The sequence below is a fragment of the Danio rerio genome, chromosome 2, assembly GCF_052040795.2.
Source record: "Danio rerio strain M-AB ecotype USA chromosome 2, GRCz13ab, whole genome shotgun sequence".
Lineage (NCBI taxonomy): Eukaryota > Metazoa > Chordata > Actinopteri > Cypriniformes > Danionidae > Danio > Danio rerio.
The window spans coordinates 6,770,503-6,783,434 of record NC_141022.1 but is presented as its reverse complement, the minus strand read 5'-3'; the positions used below and the strand labels follow the sequence as shown (position 1 = coordinate 6,783,434).

General features: G+C 38.5%; 1 protein-coding gene across 2 annotated transcripts; it reads left to right on the top strand.

Moving 5' to 3' along the window:
* The first annotated feature begins 55 nt into the window (after window positions 1-55).
* On the top strand, window positions 56-12,172 carry czib (CXXC motif containing zinc binding protein). Of its 2 annotated transcripts, NM_001128685.2 has the most exon segments (8): window positions 56-109; window positions 192-275; window positions 2,482-2,538; window positions 3,856-3,937; window positions 6,135-6,166; window positions 7,634-7,711; window positions 11,791-11,856; window positions 11,931-12,172. In NM_001128685.2, coding segments are annotated over 8 exon segments (483 nt in total). In that variant the 5' UTR covers window positions 56-103; the 3' UTR covers window positions 12,009-12,172.
* The last annotated feature ends 760 nt before the right edge of the window (window positions 12,173-12,932 follow it).

The window sequence follows — 12,932 nt, the reverse complement described above, 5'->3', positions numbered from 1 at the left end:
TACTCTTTCTTCCATCGTTTCACGAGTGTAATACCAGACATGACCGATGGGAGGCGCTGCTGAGCGGCATCCGTCGCATGTGAATGACGTAGCGTAGTTCAACATGGGGGTATGTGTGCTGTAAATGTGTTTTAATTCAAAGATAATAAGTGATAGATCTCTCTTATAATGCTTTCTTTTATTGCCTATAGAAGTTTGGGCTGCAGTTTAAAGCCACTTTGGAGAATGTTACGAACGTAAGGCCCGAAGGGGAGGATTTCCGCTGGTATTTAAAGGTAGATGTGTTCAAGTCGCTAATGTGTGCAGAACTATGACAGACATTAAAAATACCACCCAAATTAAAAACATGGTGTAGTAGTTTAGAGTAATAATATAGTGTTTTTGAGCCATACTATAGTAAAGTAGAACACTGTATACATTTATTAAAGTATGTATAAATGAGGTCCCTGCTGAAAAAGCCAGCTTAAACCAGCCTAGGCTGGTTGGCTGGTTTTAGCTGGTTGACCAGCCTGGTTTTAGAGGGGTTTTGACCATTTTTAGGCTGGAAAATGACAAGCTAAAACCAGCTTGACCAGCCTGGTTTAAGCTGAACATAGCTGGTTTTGGCTGGGCTTCCAGCCTGGCTAAGTCAAGCTGGTTTTAGTTGGTCATCTCCTAGCCTGACCAGCTAAGACCAGGCTGGAAATGGCCAAAACCCCTCTAAAACCAGCCAACCACTAGGCTGGTTTAAGCTGTTTTTTTCAGTAGGGGTCCCAGATACCAGAACGTTTAATAGTTGATTAGGAGCGTCCCCGAGCTGCATTTGTTATTATATTTATTTACAAAAACCTCGGCACTTCTGGGTGTTAATCCTGTCAAGAAAAGACAATGTACAAAATTTGTGCTCATGTTTATATGGAAACCGAATCCCTAAAAGCTAAAAAAATGACCTTGGTTTAGGGAAAACATTGTGTTATGCTAATGAATGCTTCAACATACTTGTAGTATTAATAATAGCGAACTAAAAAAATTAGTACTGTAGTATACTTTAGTTTTAAACCGGTAAACTGTGGTGTATTGTAGTATTACAACAACTATATCATAATAAATGACCCAATACTGAAGCGTTAATGTTTTCTACAACTATTATGTGATGCACTACAATAGAATTTACAGGTTTTGTTTTTTTCAAACGATAGAATTGCCACAACATAGTAATTAAAATACTTTACCATAGTATGGTTCAGAACACTATAGATGATTACTGTAGGATATATTCACAAGGGTGTATGTTGACCCACCGGCCACTTTATTAGGTACACTAGTACTCTGTTAGATGCCATTTTGCCTTCAGAACTGCCTTAATCCTTCGTGGCATAGATTCAACAAGGTACTGGAAATATTCCTCAGAGATTTTGCTCCATAATAACATGATAGCATCATGCAGATGCTGCAGATTTGTTGGCTGCACATCCATGATGTGAATCTCCTGTTCCACCACACCCCAAAGGTGCTCTATTGGATTGAGCTCTGGTGACTTTGGAGGCCATTTGAGTACAGTGAACTCAATGTCATGTTCAAGAAACCAGTCTGAGATGATTCACGCTTTGACATGGTGCGTTATCCTGCTGGAAGTAGCCATCAGAAGATGTGTACACTGTGTTCATAAAGGGATGGACATGATCAACAACAATACTCAGGTAGGCTGTGTTGTTGACATGATGCTCAACTGGTACTAATGGACCCAAAGTGTGCCAAGAAAGTTTCCCCCAGAGCAGTACACCAACACTACCAGCCTGAACTGCTGATACAAGGCAGGATGATACAAAAGCATGGATTCATGCTTTGATATTGTTGTCGACAAATTCTGATCCTATCATCCGAATGTTGCAGCTGAAATCAAGACCCATCAGACCAGGCTATGTTTTTCAAATCATCTACTGTCTAATTTTGGGGAGGCTGTGTGAATTGTCACCTCAGATTCTTGTTCTTAGCTAACAGGAGTGACACTCAATGTGGTCTTCTGCTGCTGTAGCCCACCCGCCTCAAGGTTGGACGTGTTGTGCATCATTTAGAGATGCTCTTCTTCTACAGACTTCGGTTGTAAAGTCCTAGTAGATCAGCAGTTTCTGAAATACTCAGACCAGCACGTCTGGCACCAACAACCATGCCACGTTCAAAGTCACTTAAATCACCTTCCTCCCCATTCTGATGCTCGGTTTGAACTGCAGCAGATCGTCTCGACCATGTCTACATGCCTAAATGCATTGAGTTGCTACCATGTGATTTGCTGATTAAAAATCGAGCAGTTGGACAGGTGTACCTAATAAAGTGGCCAGGGAGTGTATATCAGCTGTAGTTTTTAATGGAAACTTTTTATGGTCTATAAATATAATGTCGATTTTTAGAAGCTTATGCAGAGTCTCTTGTTTTTGTGAACAATACTAATAGTTTGGTTAATGTTTGATGTGTTCATGCGATTTAATGAACTGACTCTTTCAGCTGAAGTGTGGGAATTGTGGCGAGGTGTCGGATAAATGGCAGTACATCACTTTACTGGTAGGTTGCAAAGTGTAACTACATGTAAACAATTAGCTTTAAATGCATATAAGCAAGGCGACACGGTGGCTCAGTGGTTAGCACTGTCGCCTCACAGCAAGAAGGTCGCTGTTTCAAGTCCCAGCTGGGTCAGTTGGCATTTCTGTGTGAAGTGTGCATGTTCTCACAGTGTTGGCGTGGGTTTCCTCCGGGTGCTCCAGTTTCCCACACAGTCCAAAGACATGTCTATAGGTAAATTGAATAAACTAGATTGGCTGTTGTGTATGTGTGTGAATGAGTGTGTTTCTCGGTACTGGGCTGCAGCTGGAAGGGCATCCGCTGTGTAAAACATGTGCTGGAATAGTTGGCGGTTCATTCTGCGGTGGCGTCCCCTGATGAATAAATGGACTTAGCCAAAGGAAAATGAATGAATAATTGGTATTTTTGTGAATCCATTTTTGAATTTTATAAAAACAGTACCTCATGATTTGTTTTGACAAAATAGTTTTCCCCATTGCTTTGTTGGTTTGGTATACTGTATCTCCTCCCTTTTATTATTTTTTTATTATTTTATCTATTTATTTTTATATACTGTGTGTTTTACTTTAGTTTGTTGCTTAGTTTCGATGTTCTGTTTTGTTAACTTTTGAATAAGTTCAATAAAAATATATAATTCAAAAATAGAAATATACATGACAAAATAAATAAACGCACAAAAAAAAAATGTGTAGGAAAAATAAAAAACATTAGTCAATAAAATTTACTCACCCTCAAATTGTTCCAAGTCTTCATTCATTCATTTTCTTTTCGGCTTAGTAACTTTATTAATCAGGGGTTGCCACAGTGGAATGAACCGCCAACTTATCCAGCAAATGTTTTACACAGCGGGTGCCCTTCAACCTCAACGCAGTACTGGGAAACCCCCATACACACTCAGTCACTCACATTACAGCCAATTTAGTTTATTAATTTTACCTATAATGCATGTGTTTGGACTGTGGGGGAAACCAAATCACCTAGAGAAAACCCACACCAACACGGGTAGAACATGCAAACTCCACACAGAAATGCCAACTGACCCAGCCAGGACTGGAAGCAGCGACTTTCTTGCTGTCAGGTGACAGTGCTAACCACAGAGCCACGGTGTCACCCTCCAAATCTTCATTTCTTTTTAACTTTGCATTTCTATTTGATCTTTAATTCAACTTTTACTTTCGTTGATACTAATATATACACAATACTTTCGTGACTTAGCAAAAGGTGGATGTAGAAAATGATTAAATAGTTTTGGAATCATAGTATTATGTATAATGGACACCGGCTCTTTCCTCTCTTCAGGACAGTATGCCACTCAAAGGAGGACGAGGAAGTGCTAGCATGGTGCAGAAGTGCAAACTATGTTCCCGGGAAAACTCAATAGGTAACCAGTATACAGTAGTCAACACTGCATCTTAAGACAAGAATGGGTGTTGTTCAATAGTTTTAGGACAACGCTAATGAAAGGTGTTGATCCACCTCAAGTGTTGTTTTTGATTACTTTATTTTAAGCATATATATATATATATATATATATATATATATATATATATATATATATATATACAGTTGAAGTCAGAATTATTATCAAATTATTATTATCAGAATTTTTTTATTTTTTAAATATTTTCCAATTGATGTTTAACAGAGCAAGGAATTTTTCACAGTATGTCTGATAATATTTTTTCTTCTGGAGAAAGTCTTATTTGTTTTATTTCGACTAGAATAAAAGCAGTTTTTAATTTTTTAAACACCATTTTAGGGACAAAATTTAAGCAAATTTTTTAGCTTAAATTTTTAATTAGCCTTTAAGCTAATTAGCCTTTAAGCTAATTTTAATTAGCCTTAGTTATTTAATATTAGCCTTTATTAGCCTTTAATTATATAAGCCTTTAATTAGCCTTAATTAGGCTTAAATTTTAACTTAAGCCTTTAATTAGCCTTTAAGCTAATTTTTTCTCGATAGTTTACAGAACAAAACATCATTATACAATAACTTGCCTAATTACCCTAACCTGCCTAATTAACTTAATTAACCCAGTTAAGCCTTTAAATGTCACTTTAAGCGGTATAGAAGTGTCTTGAAAAATATCTAGTCAAATATTATTTACTGTCATCATGGCAAAGATAAAATAAATCAGTTATTAGAAATGAGTTATTAAAGCTATTATGTTTAGAAATGTGTTGAAAAAAATCTCTCCGTTAAACAGAAATTGGGAAAAAAGTAAACGGGGGGGATAATAATTCAGGAGGGCTATTAATTCTGACTTCAACTGTATGTATACACGCACAGCACAAGAACAAACATTGGCTCGTCGTCATTTCGGATGAGACGTTAAACCGAGGTCCCGACTCTCTGTGGTCGTTAAAAATCCCAGGATGTCCTTCGAAAAGAGTAGGGGTTTAACCCCGGCATCCAGGCCAAATCTGCCCACTGGTCTTTGTCCATCATGGCCTCCTAACCATCCCCATATTCCAATTGGCTTCATCGCTGTCTCCTCTCCACCAATCAGCTGGTGTGTGGTGTGCGGTCTGGCGCAAAATGGCTGCCGTCGCGTCAACCAGGTGGATGCTGCACACTGGTGGTGGATGAGGAGATTCCCCCCATTGTGTGTAAAGCGCTTTGAGTGCCCAGAAAAGCGCTATATAAATGTAAGGAATTGTTATTATTATTATTATTGGCCATGGACAATATAAAGGGAAACAAAAAAGAAAAGAGACAACAAAAACACATCATAGTTACAGCATATTCAATCAAAACTAGAGGGGGTTATTTTACCTCAGATGGGTCACTGGATTGCTTTTGATATATCGATTTTTTTTTTTCCAAATTGACCCCAAGCAGCCAAACGTTTTCTTATGGAGCTAGTCCTTAAAAATCTGAGTCTCTCCATCTGAGTAGCATATATCATGTCGCAAATCCAGTTCTGAAATGAACGGGGTAAAGGTGATCTCCTATTGTTAAGCACTAGTCTTTTAGCTATGACCATGCCTGGCTTTAAAGACTCTTGCATTGTTTGAGGGAGAGAAGATGTATTTTGTTAGAAGCCAAAGATGGCAAGTTCGGGATCTGGTAGAAAAGGTCTTTTATAAGTCTTGGAGAAGATGGAGTACATGTCGAATATGTTGGTCCAGAGTTTATTCGGTAAGGGACGGAGCCAAAAGGCATGAGCAACCGTGTCCTCTGCTGTGTTGCATCTATCGCACATTGGTGAGACGGAAGGAAAGATTTTATGTAGCTTGGTTTTAGTGTAGTGTAGACGATGTATGACCGTGAATTGAATCAGAGTTTGATTCCCAAAGAAAAAATAGAGGATACTGTAAACTTCAAGTGTTGTTGACTGGATACTAAGTAGTAAATGCACTTACTAAAATCTTATATAAATGGGTGTTTCTCAGTACTGGGTTGCAGCTGGGAGGGCATGCGCTGCGGGAAACATATGCTGGAATAGTTAGCGGTACATTCCGCTGGGGCGACCCCTGATTAATAAGGCACTAAGCTGAAGGAAAATAAATGTTTATGCATATTTTGTTGGGTCAATATGTCTCTTTTTGGACTCACTTGATCTTGCTGTTTCCAGATATCCTGAAGGACACAATCACACCTTACAATGTAAGACATGCCACATTCATTTTGAGTATTGTTTAGTATTTAAAGGGGTGGTTCACTACAATATGATATGTTATAGTTGATGTCTAACGTAGCTGTGTGAACATAAACAACCTCTCTGAATGCAAGACGCTCAAAGTTCATTGAAAAGGGAGACTTTTACAGGGATAGCTCAACAAAGCCTACAGGAAACGAAGTTTAGAGACTACAAAAAATACATCCGGGTTAATGATGTCATAAACCCTTCAGGTTATGCTTATACAGCCAGGGGCGTGGCCAGAGGCGCTGAAATGTTATAGCAGAGAAAGCTAAAATGTCGTCCAAACGCTGCTATTTCCACCGAGCTTCTTCTGTTTCTGTATTTGGGCTTCCAAAGGACACGACACAAAGACAGAAGTGCTCACAATTTAATTTCAATTATGTTCCAGAGAGTTATAAAAAACATATAGCTAGCATTTGTCAAAGGAGAGCTTCCAGAATGTCTCCCAGTTCGGTGCTGGACTCCAACCACAGCCTGTAAGTGTTTTATTTGTTAAAATTGATCAATTATATGCAGAGTTTCTAGCGTTAACGGTATGTTGTAGCAATGATTGTAAACACGGATGTAAACAACGTACGTATTTATCAGTCAAACCGCTGTAAACACCCACAGTGTTCTGCAGCGCTGCAGTGTCTCTCTATGCTGATGCTTTCCCTGCATTCTACATCTCAAATAACAAACTCGTTAAAGATATGTAAACGTTTCATATCACTCACACATGCTTATAACCCGAAAATGAAAGAAACTTGTAAGATCTTATTTTAGAGAGCAGGCATGAGGTTCAGCTGTTTCCTCTTCATTTTCTGTCTAATTTAGACTGACTACACCAGGGGTGAGCAATCCTGGTCCTGGAGGGCCGGTGTCCCTGCAGTGTTTAGCTCCAACTTGCCTCAACACACCTGCCTGGATGTTTCAAGTGACCTTGATTAGCTTGTTCAGGTGTGTTTGATTAGGGTTGGAGATAAAATCTGTAGGACACCGGCCCTCCAGGAACAAGTTTGGTGACCACTGCACTACACTGACAATATTTACACAGCAGCGCATGCTAATGACTGGTCATGACACTTCCTGGTAATGTGGAGCCAATCCGCGAATCACAGCACATTATGTTAGCTGACCAATCAGAGCATCTTGAGGACAGGCTTTCGGAGGAACTACGAAAAATGACAGTCGTTTTCATGTTAGCTGAGTAGATGTATATAATCAAAGTAGGATATATGAAAAAATAATGTGATTTTTCAACAAATTAATTATAAGCACACATTGCTTTGCATTTTTTTTAACACAACCAAACCTTACAAACACACTCTGGACCACCCCTTTAACAAAACACACAATGTACCAAGTGAAGAATGCAATTGTGTATGAATATTTACAGTTGTGTACTCTATTCTTCACTCAGTCACACTAGTGTGTATATTTCCCTGTAGGCAGAAGACAGTGAAAGGTTTAAGACAGTGGTGCAGTTTGAGTGTCGAGGCCTGGAACCAGTCGATTTTCAACCTCAGGTGAGATTGATCCAAATGAAATGATGTAATTATTGTAGCTAAAAATAATATTTGAGGTCATGAACATGACGGTCGTGGCAGTAGTGCAGTAGGTAGTGCTGTCGCCTCACAGCAAGAAGGTCGCTGGTTCGAACCTCGCCTCAGTAGGCGTTTCTGTGTGGAGCCTTCGCGTGGGTTTCCTCCGGCTGCTCCGGTTTCCCCCACAGTCCAAAGACATGCGGTACAGGTGAATTGGGTAGGCTTAATTGTCCGTAGTGTATGAGTGTGTGTGTGACTGGGTGTGTGGATGTTTCCCAGAGATGGGTTGCGGCTGGAAGGGCATCCGCTGCGTAAAAACTTGCTGGATAAGTTGGCGGTTACTTCTGCTGTGGCGACCCCGGATTAATAAAGGGACTAAGCCGACAAGAAAATGAATGAATGAATGAATGAACATGATGAATGATTACAAACAAAATTTCAGTAGTCAGCACATCTCTATTCTCTCACAGACATCGCTAGTCTCTCGCTGTGCTGTGGTCTTGATCATTTCGTCTTTAGTCTCTTCCACAGTTCATTGACCAGGGGGCTGTTTCATAAAAAAGTGGGTATTAAAGTCAAAAAGGGTCAAGCATAGATGCATTGATTATGTTGTTTGCTATTATGGCAACTACGATGAAAGAACGAGCTCTGCAATGAGCCGCATTTGTTTTAAGAGTTCAAAAATATAATGATTTTAAACATAATAATTAAAAACTATGGCTTGCAACAAAGCAAGAGAGGAGGCAACATGTATTTGAGAATGCAAAGTTTACACAAACATTCCTGATTCATCAAGTCTCTCTCATGTGACCATTGAACAACCAGTAGCCTGCAAGTGTGAATGCTGGTTAAATCTGGCATGCCTGGTGTGTATGTATTTTAGGCTGTGTAGTGTGGACACAGATCATTTTTCATGCATTCATTCATTTTCCTTCGGCTTAGTCTCTATTTCAGAGGTCACTACAGTGGAATGAACTGCAAACAATTCCAGCATAAGTTTTGCGCAGAGGATGCCCTTTCAGCTGCAACCCAGTACTGGGAAACATTAATACACACTCATTTACACACACACACACACGCTCAGACACTACGGTCAGTTTAGTTTACCCAATTCACTTATAGCGCATGTCTTTAGACTGTGGGGGAAACCGGAGGAAACCCACGCCAACATGGGAAGAACATGCAAACTTCACACAGAAATTCCGGGATTCAAACCAGCGACCTTCTTACTGTGAGGCAACAGTGCTAACCACTGAGCCACCGGGCTGCCTGAAACACATTAAAAATGTCGATCTTTGCAAGGTGTTTAATTCTGAAATTACATTTTAAAACAAAAATGCACTAGTGTAAATGCAGCATCAGGTAAAGCAGTTGAAAGGGTAAAGCTGAAAGCATAAAATAATGAAATGGCAGCTCAGAGTCCTGAACTAAACCTGATTGAAAATCTCTGTAATATTTCTAAGACTATATATATATATATATATATATATATATATATATATATATATATATATATATATATATATATATATATATATATATATATATATATATATATATATATATATATGAATATACATATACATATATATATATATAGGGCTTTACATTAACACCCGCCAACCCTCCAAATGGAGGTAGATTGCAGCTATGGCGGGTTAGACAGTCGCTCCCACTAGCCACTTTGGCAGGTTGGAAATCATTTTTACCTTGTAGTTTTCTTAAAGCAGTATTCGACAATAAGGATGGCCCAATATACATGCAATTGTGATCTCAGAATCGAGAAACAGCACGACTGAAAACAATAACTGTGTTCGCGCGAGACAAAGCAGGTGAATACCGTATGAGAGGATTATTACTCGCACACACAGGTGATGTGATGCGCACGACTGTTAAAAGTGCGCGTGCGCTCCCGTTTACTTGCGTTTTTTTCCGTTCACTTGCGATCGGTTCTATTTGAAAAAGGCTAGACAAAAAAACCCGATACTCATGTACCTACAGTCCTGCTGCTTTTAAGAGCTCAAGATTGAAAAATATATGTGTTTGTAACAGGCCCGGATTAAGAACTCAGGGGCCCCTGGGCACATTGTCGTGTAAGGCCCCCTACCTGGCCGCACCCCTATAGTTGAATTTAAAAAATAAGAATAATATATTAATTTTTAAATAAAATGAATATATAATTTGTTGCCCACATATTTAAATAAATGATATATACTACATATTTATTTATAGTCTACAAAGATTTAACTTATTTTTCAAAGCATTGAATAAAAATATTAATAAAACTAAAAAAAACTTAAAAAAAATATATATATATATATATAATTTTTTTTTCTTTTTTAAGGGTATTTTAATGTATTGCTTTTACAAACTTATAAAGCATATTATTGCCATGGCATATAACGCACAATGCTTCTCCAATCCAGTTCTATGAATCTGAGTTCTATGAATCTGAGTCTTTCATAATACAAACACTGATTTACTGTCTCTCTCCTCTCCCTGTATTTTCTCTAACGTTACTCTTCTCGTGATGAAGACTTAATTATAAACCTAAAAGTATCCGAAATCACACACACTATACCTTTTCTCTCCCGTCTCTCTCCACTTCTGGGCCTCTCTCTCTCTCTCTCTCTCTCCCTCTCTCTCTCCTTTTCTGTCTGTCTCTCACACGATGAATCCAGTCCGCGCTGCGCTGCCGTTAGCCTCCTCCGTCTGGTTAATGCTATCTCATCATTTAAAGTTACCATAACGCTTTCTTCTGTACCCTCATTCTCCTGATCATGGGTCTGTTTAAAAGTCGGTGTGTATGGAAAATGCCTCATCTCCTCTTTCTCTCGCGTTTGCTAAATCCACTTGTCCACTCATTTTTGATCTATGACAGATATAACGTTACACTAAAGTCCGCTCAGTTTAGTGCGGGTTATTACAAAACTGACGTTTCCGCACTTGACCAATTACAGCATTCTGTTTAGTTAAAGAAAGAAAGGCAATTTAAATATAATAATAATATTAATATGTGATCGCGATTTTTTTTGCTCAGAGGAAATACAGTCGTCTTAGCAATATAGTTTTTGCAGAGAGGGAGGCACCTGTAATAAGGCTAAACATTATTAAATACCCACGAGACACTTGTGACTTTATATCACATTTGCATTATTTTAAAAAAATGTTTCATTCCTGTTAAAAATAAATATATTTCCAATCTGATATGTAATGGGGAGAGAAAAAAAGTACGAGTTCAGCAGATGGTGGATTCGAACCGAGTTTATGATTAATCGCGTCAAAAGATGATGCTGCGCGCCTTACAAGGTGCGCCACTGCGCCTGTAATGATTGACAGCTCTTTACTCATCTTGTCTCTATTAATTAGCCAAAAAATACACTCCGAAATTGTCTTTTTTTTTCCTCCCCCCTCGCAGGGGCCCCTAGTGCGCACGGGCCCCTGGGCCTGTGCCCATAAGGCCCATTGGTTAATCCGGCCCTGGTTTGTAAGCAACAGCAGCAGTCACTGCTTTCGTTTTAATTATGCTCAGGCACGTGATCCTCCTTTCATTATCACTCGTGGTATGTTTTTACCTGCTTTCCTTTGCTTACATTTATTTTTGTTAATATAGTTTAATTATCATCCTTTACAATAACATTTCTTTAATATGAGATTAACCAACCATTTGTGTGTAGTAACTGCTGATCTGGGACAACACAACATAAAAATCAAGCCATTTTAGCATGTCAAAGTCACATTTATTTATATAAAATATATTTTTCAAACAACAAAATTGTGGCTAGTGAAAATGGCAAGTGGCTAGTAATGTTGGAAATCTACTGGCCACAGTGGCTGGTGATCAAAAAAGTCAATGTAAAGCCCTGTGTATATATATATATATATATATATATATATATATATATATATATATATATATATATATATATATATATATATTATATATATATATATATATATATATATATATATATATATATATATATATATATAAAATAAAGTTAAATGCAGCATAAGTCCTACCATCTCCCCCAAACCTAAATGTCTTTCCTGTTCCACAGGCTGGTTTTGCTGCTAGCGGCGCAGAAACGTCCACCCAGTTCCCTGAAATCAACCTGCAAGAGAAAGTAAGCATTCTCTCAGTCATATCATACCTTCAGTAAGTTTAGCAGGGTGTAACACCCTTGTGTTTATGTTACAGGACTGGACGGACTATGATGAGAAGGCCAGCGAGTCTGTGGGTATCTATGAGGTCACACATCAGTTCGTCAAATGCTAAAAAAAGAGTCAGACTGAAGAACAACCGGATGAAGATCTGTTTGAAGTTCACTGCACCCCACTTCAGTTTGTACACTTATTTTGTGAGATGGAGATGAATATTTGGTGATTCTCTTGGTTTAACAATAAATAAAGACTGGGATGACCGCAATGGCAAGAAGAGTATTTCGCATTTGAGAGTATTTGCATTTCTTGATATAAAGAGTAGGGATTGAAGCAGGATAAACAATATTAATATTGAAATTATTCAGGAAATGCCAATTATACAGAATGGTAAAGGAATATGATTTCAGGCTGATATGGTAAGACAAATACTAAAGCTTATTTCCATAAGTTATCAGTGTAAATGGAATATATTAGTTCTTAGCTTATCCAAACACAACAGCATTAGATTGAAGAGCATCACCGCAGGTGATTCAATAATGAATGAATTCTAAAGGTGGGGGATTACAATGCTCACATTGTAATCGTGCCAGTGCCGCTCCGAGCTGGGATTGAACCGGAGACTCTCTGCATGGGAGTTGGTTGCTCTAACAAAAAGGTTAAAGACCATGACTTAAAGTGTCAGTCGTTTGGCTGGGCTCCCAGTCTGGCTAAGATGGTCAAGCTGGTTTTAACTGGCCATCTCCCGGCCTGTCCAGCTAAAACCAGCCAACCATCCTAGGCTGGTTTAAGCTGGATTTTTTTTAGCAGGGAATGAAGAATTTTGCAAAGCATAAAAGCTTATTAACCAGGTAACTCTGTGTACAATCGTCTGTAGTTACACCAAAATTCACTTGTTTATAACCAAAAGGGATTTCAACATGGATATCAACATCATGAGCCCAAAACAAGTGGATGCAATTGAAGAATATAAGCTGAGTATTCAACATCACTTCCACAAAATCGACAAAGGATATCCTCAATATCACATTTTAAACATAGT

Bases quoted from the DNA above. Each gene is read 5' to 3' on its own strand.
- czib (XM_087239471.1), top strand. The intron at 276-2,481 runs GTAGATGTGTTC...TGACTCTTTCAG, and splicing joins ATTTCCGCTGGTATTTAAAG to CTGAAGTGTGGGAATTGTGG. The intron at 2,539-3,855 runs GTAGGTTGCAAA...TCCTCTCTTCAG, and splicing joins GGCAGTACATCACTTTACTG to GACAGTATGCCACTCAAAGG.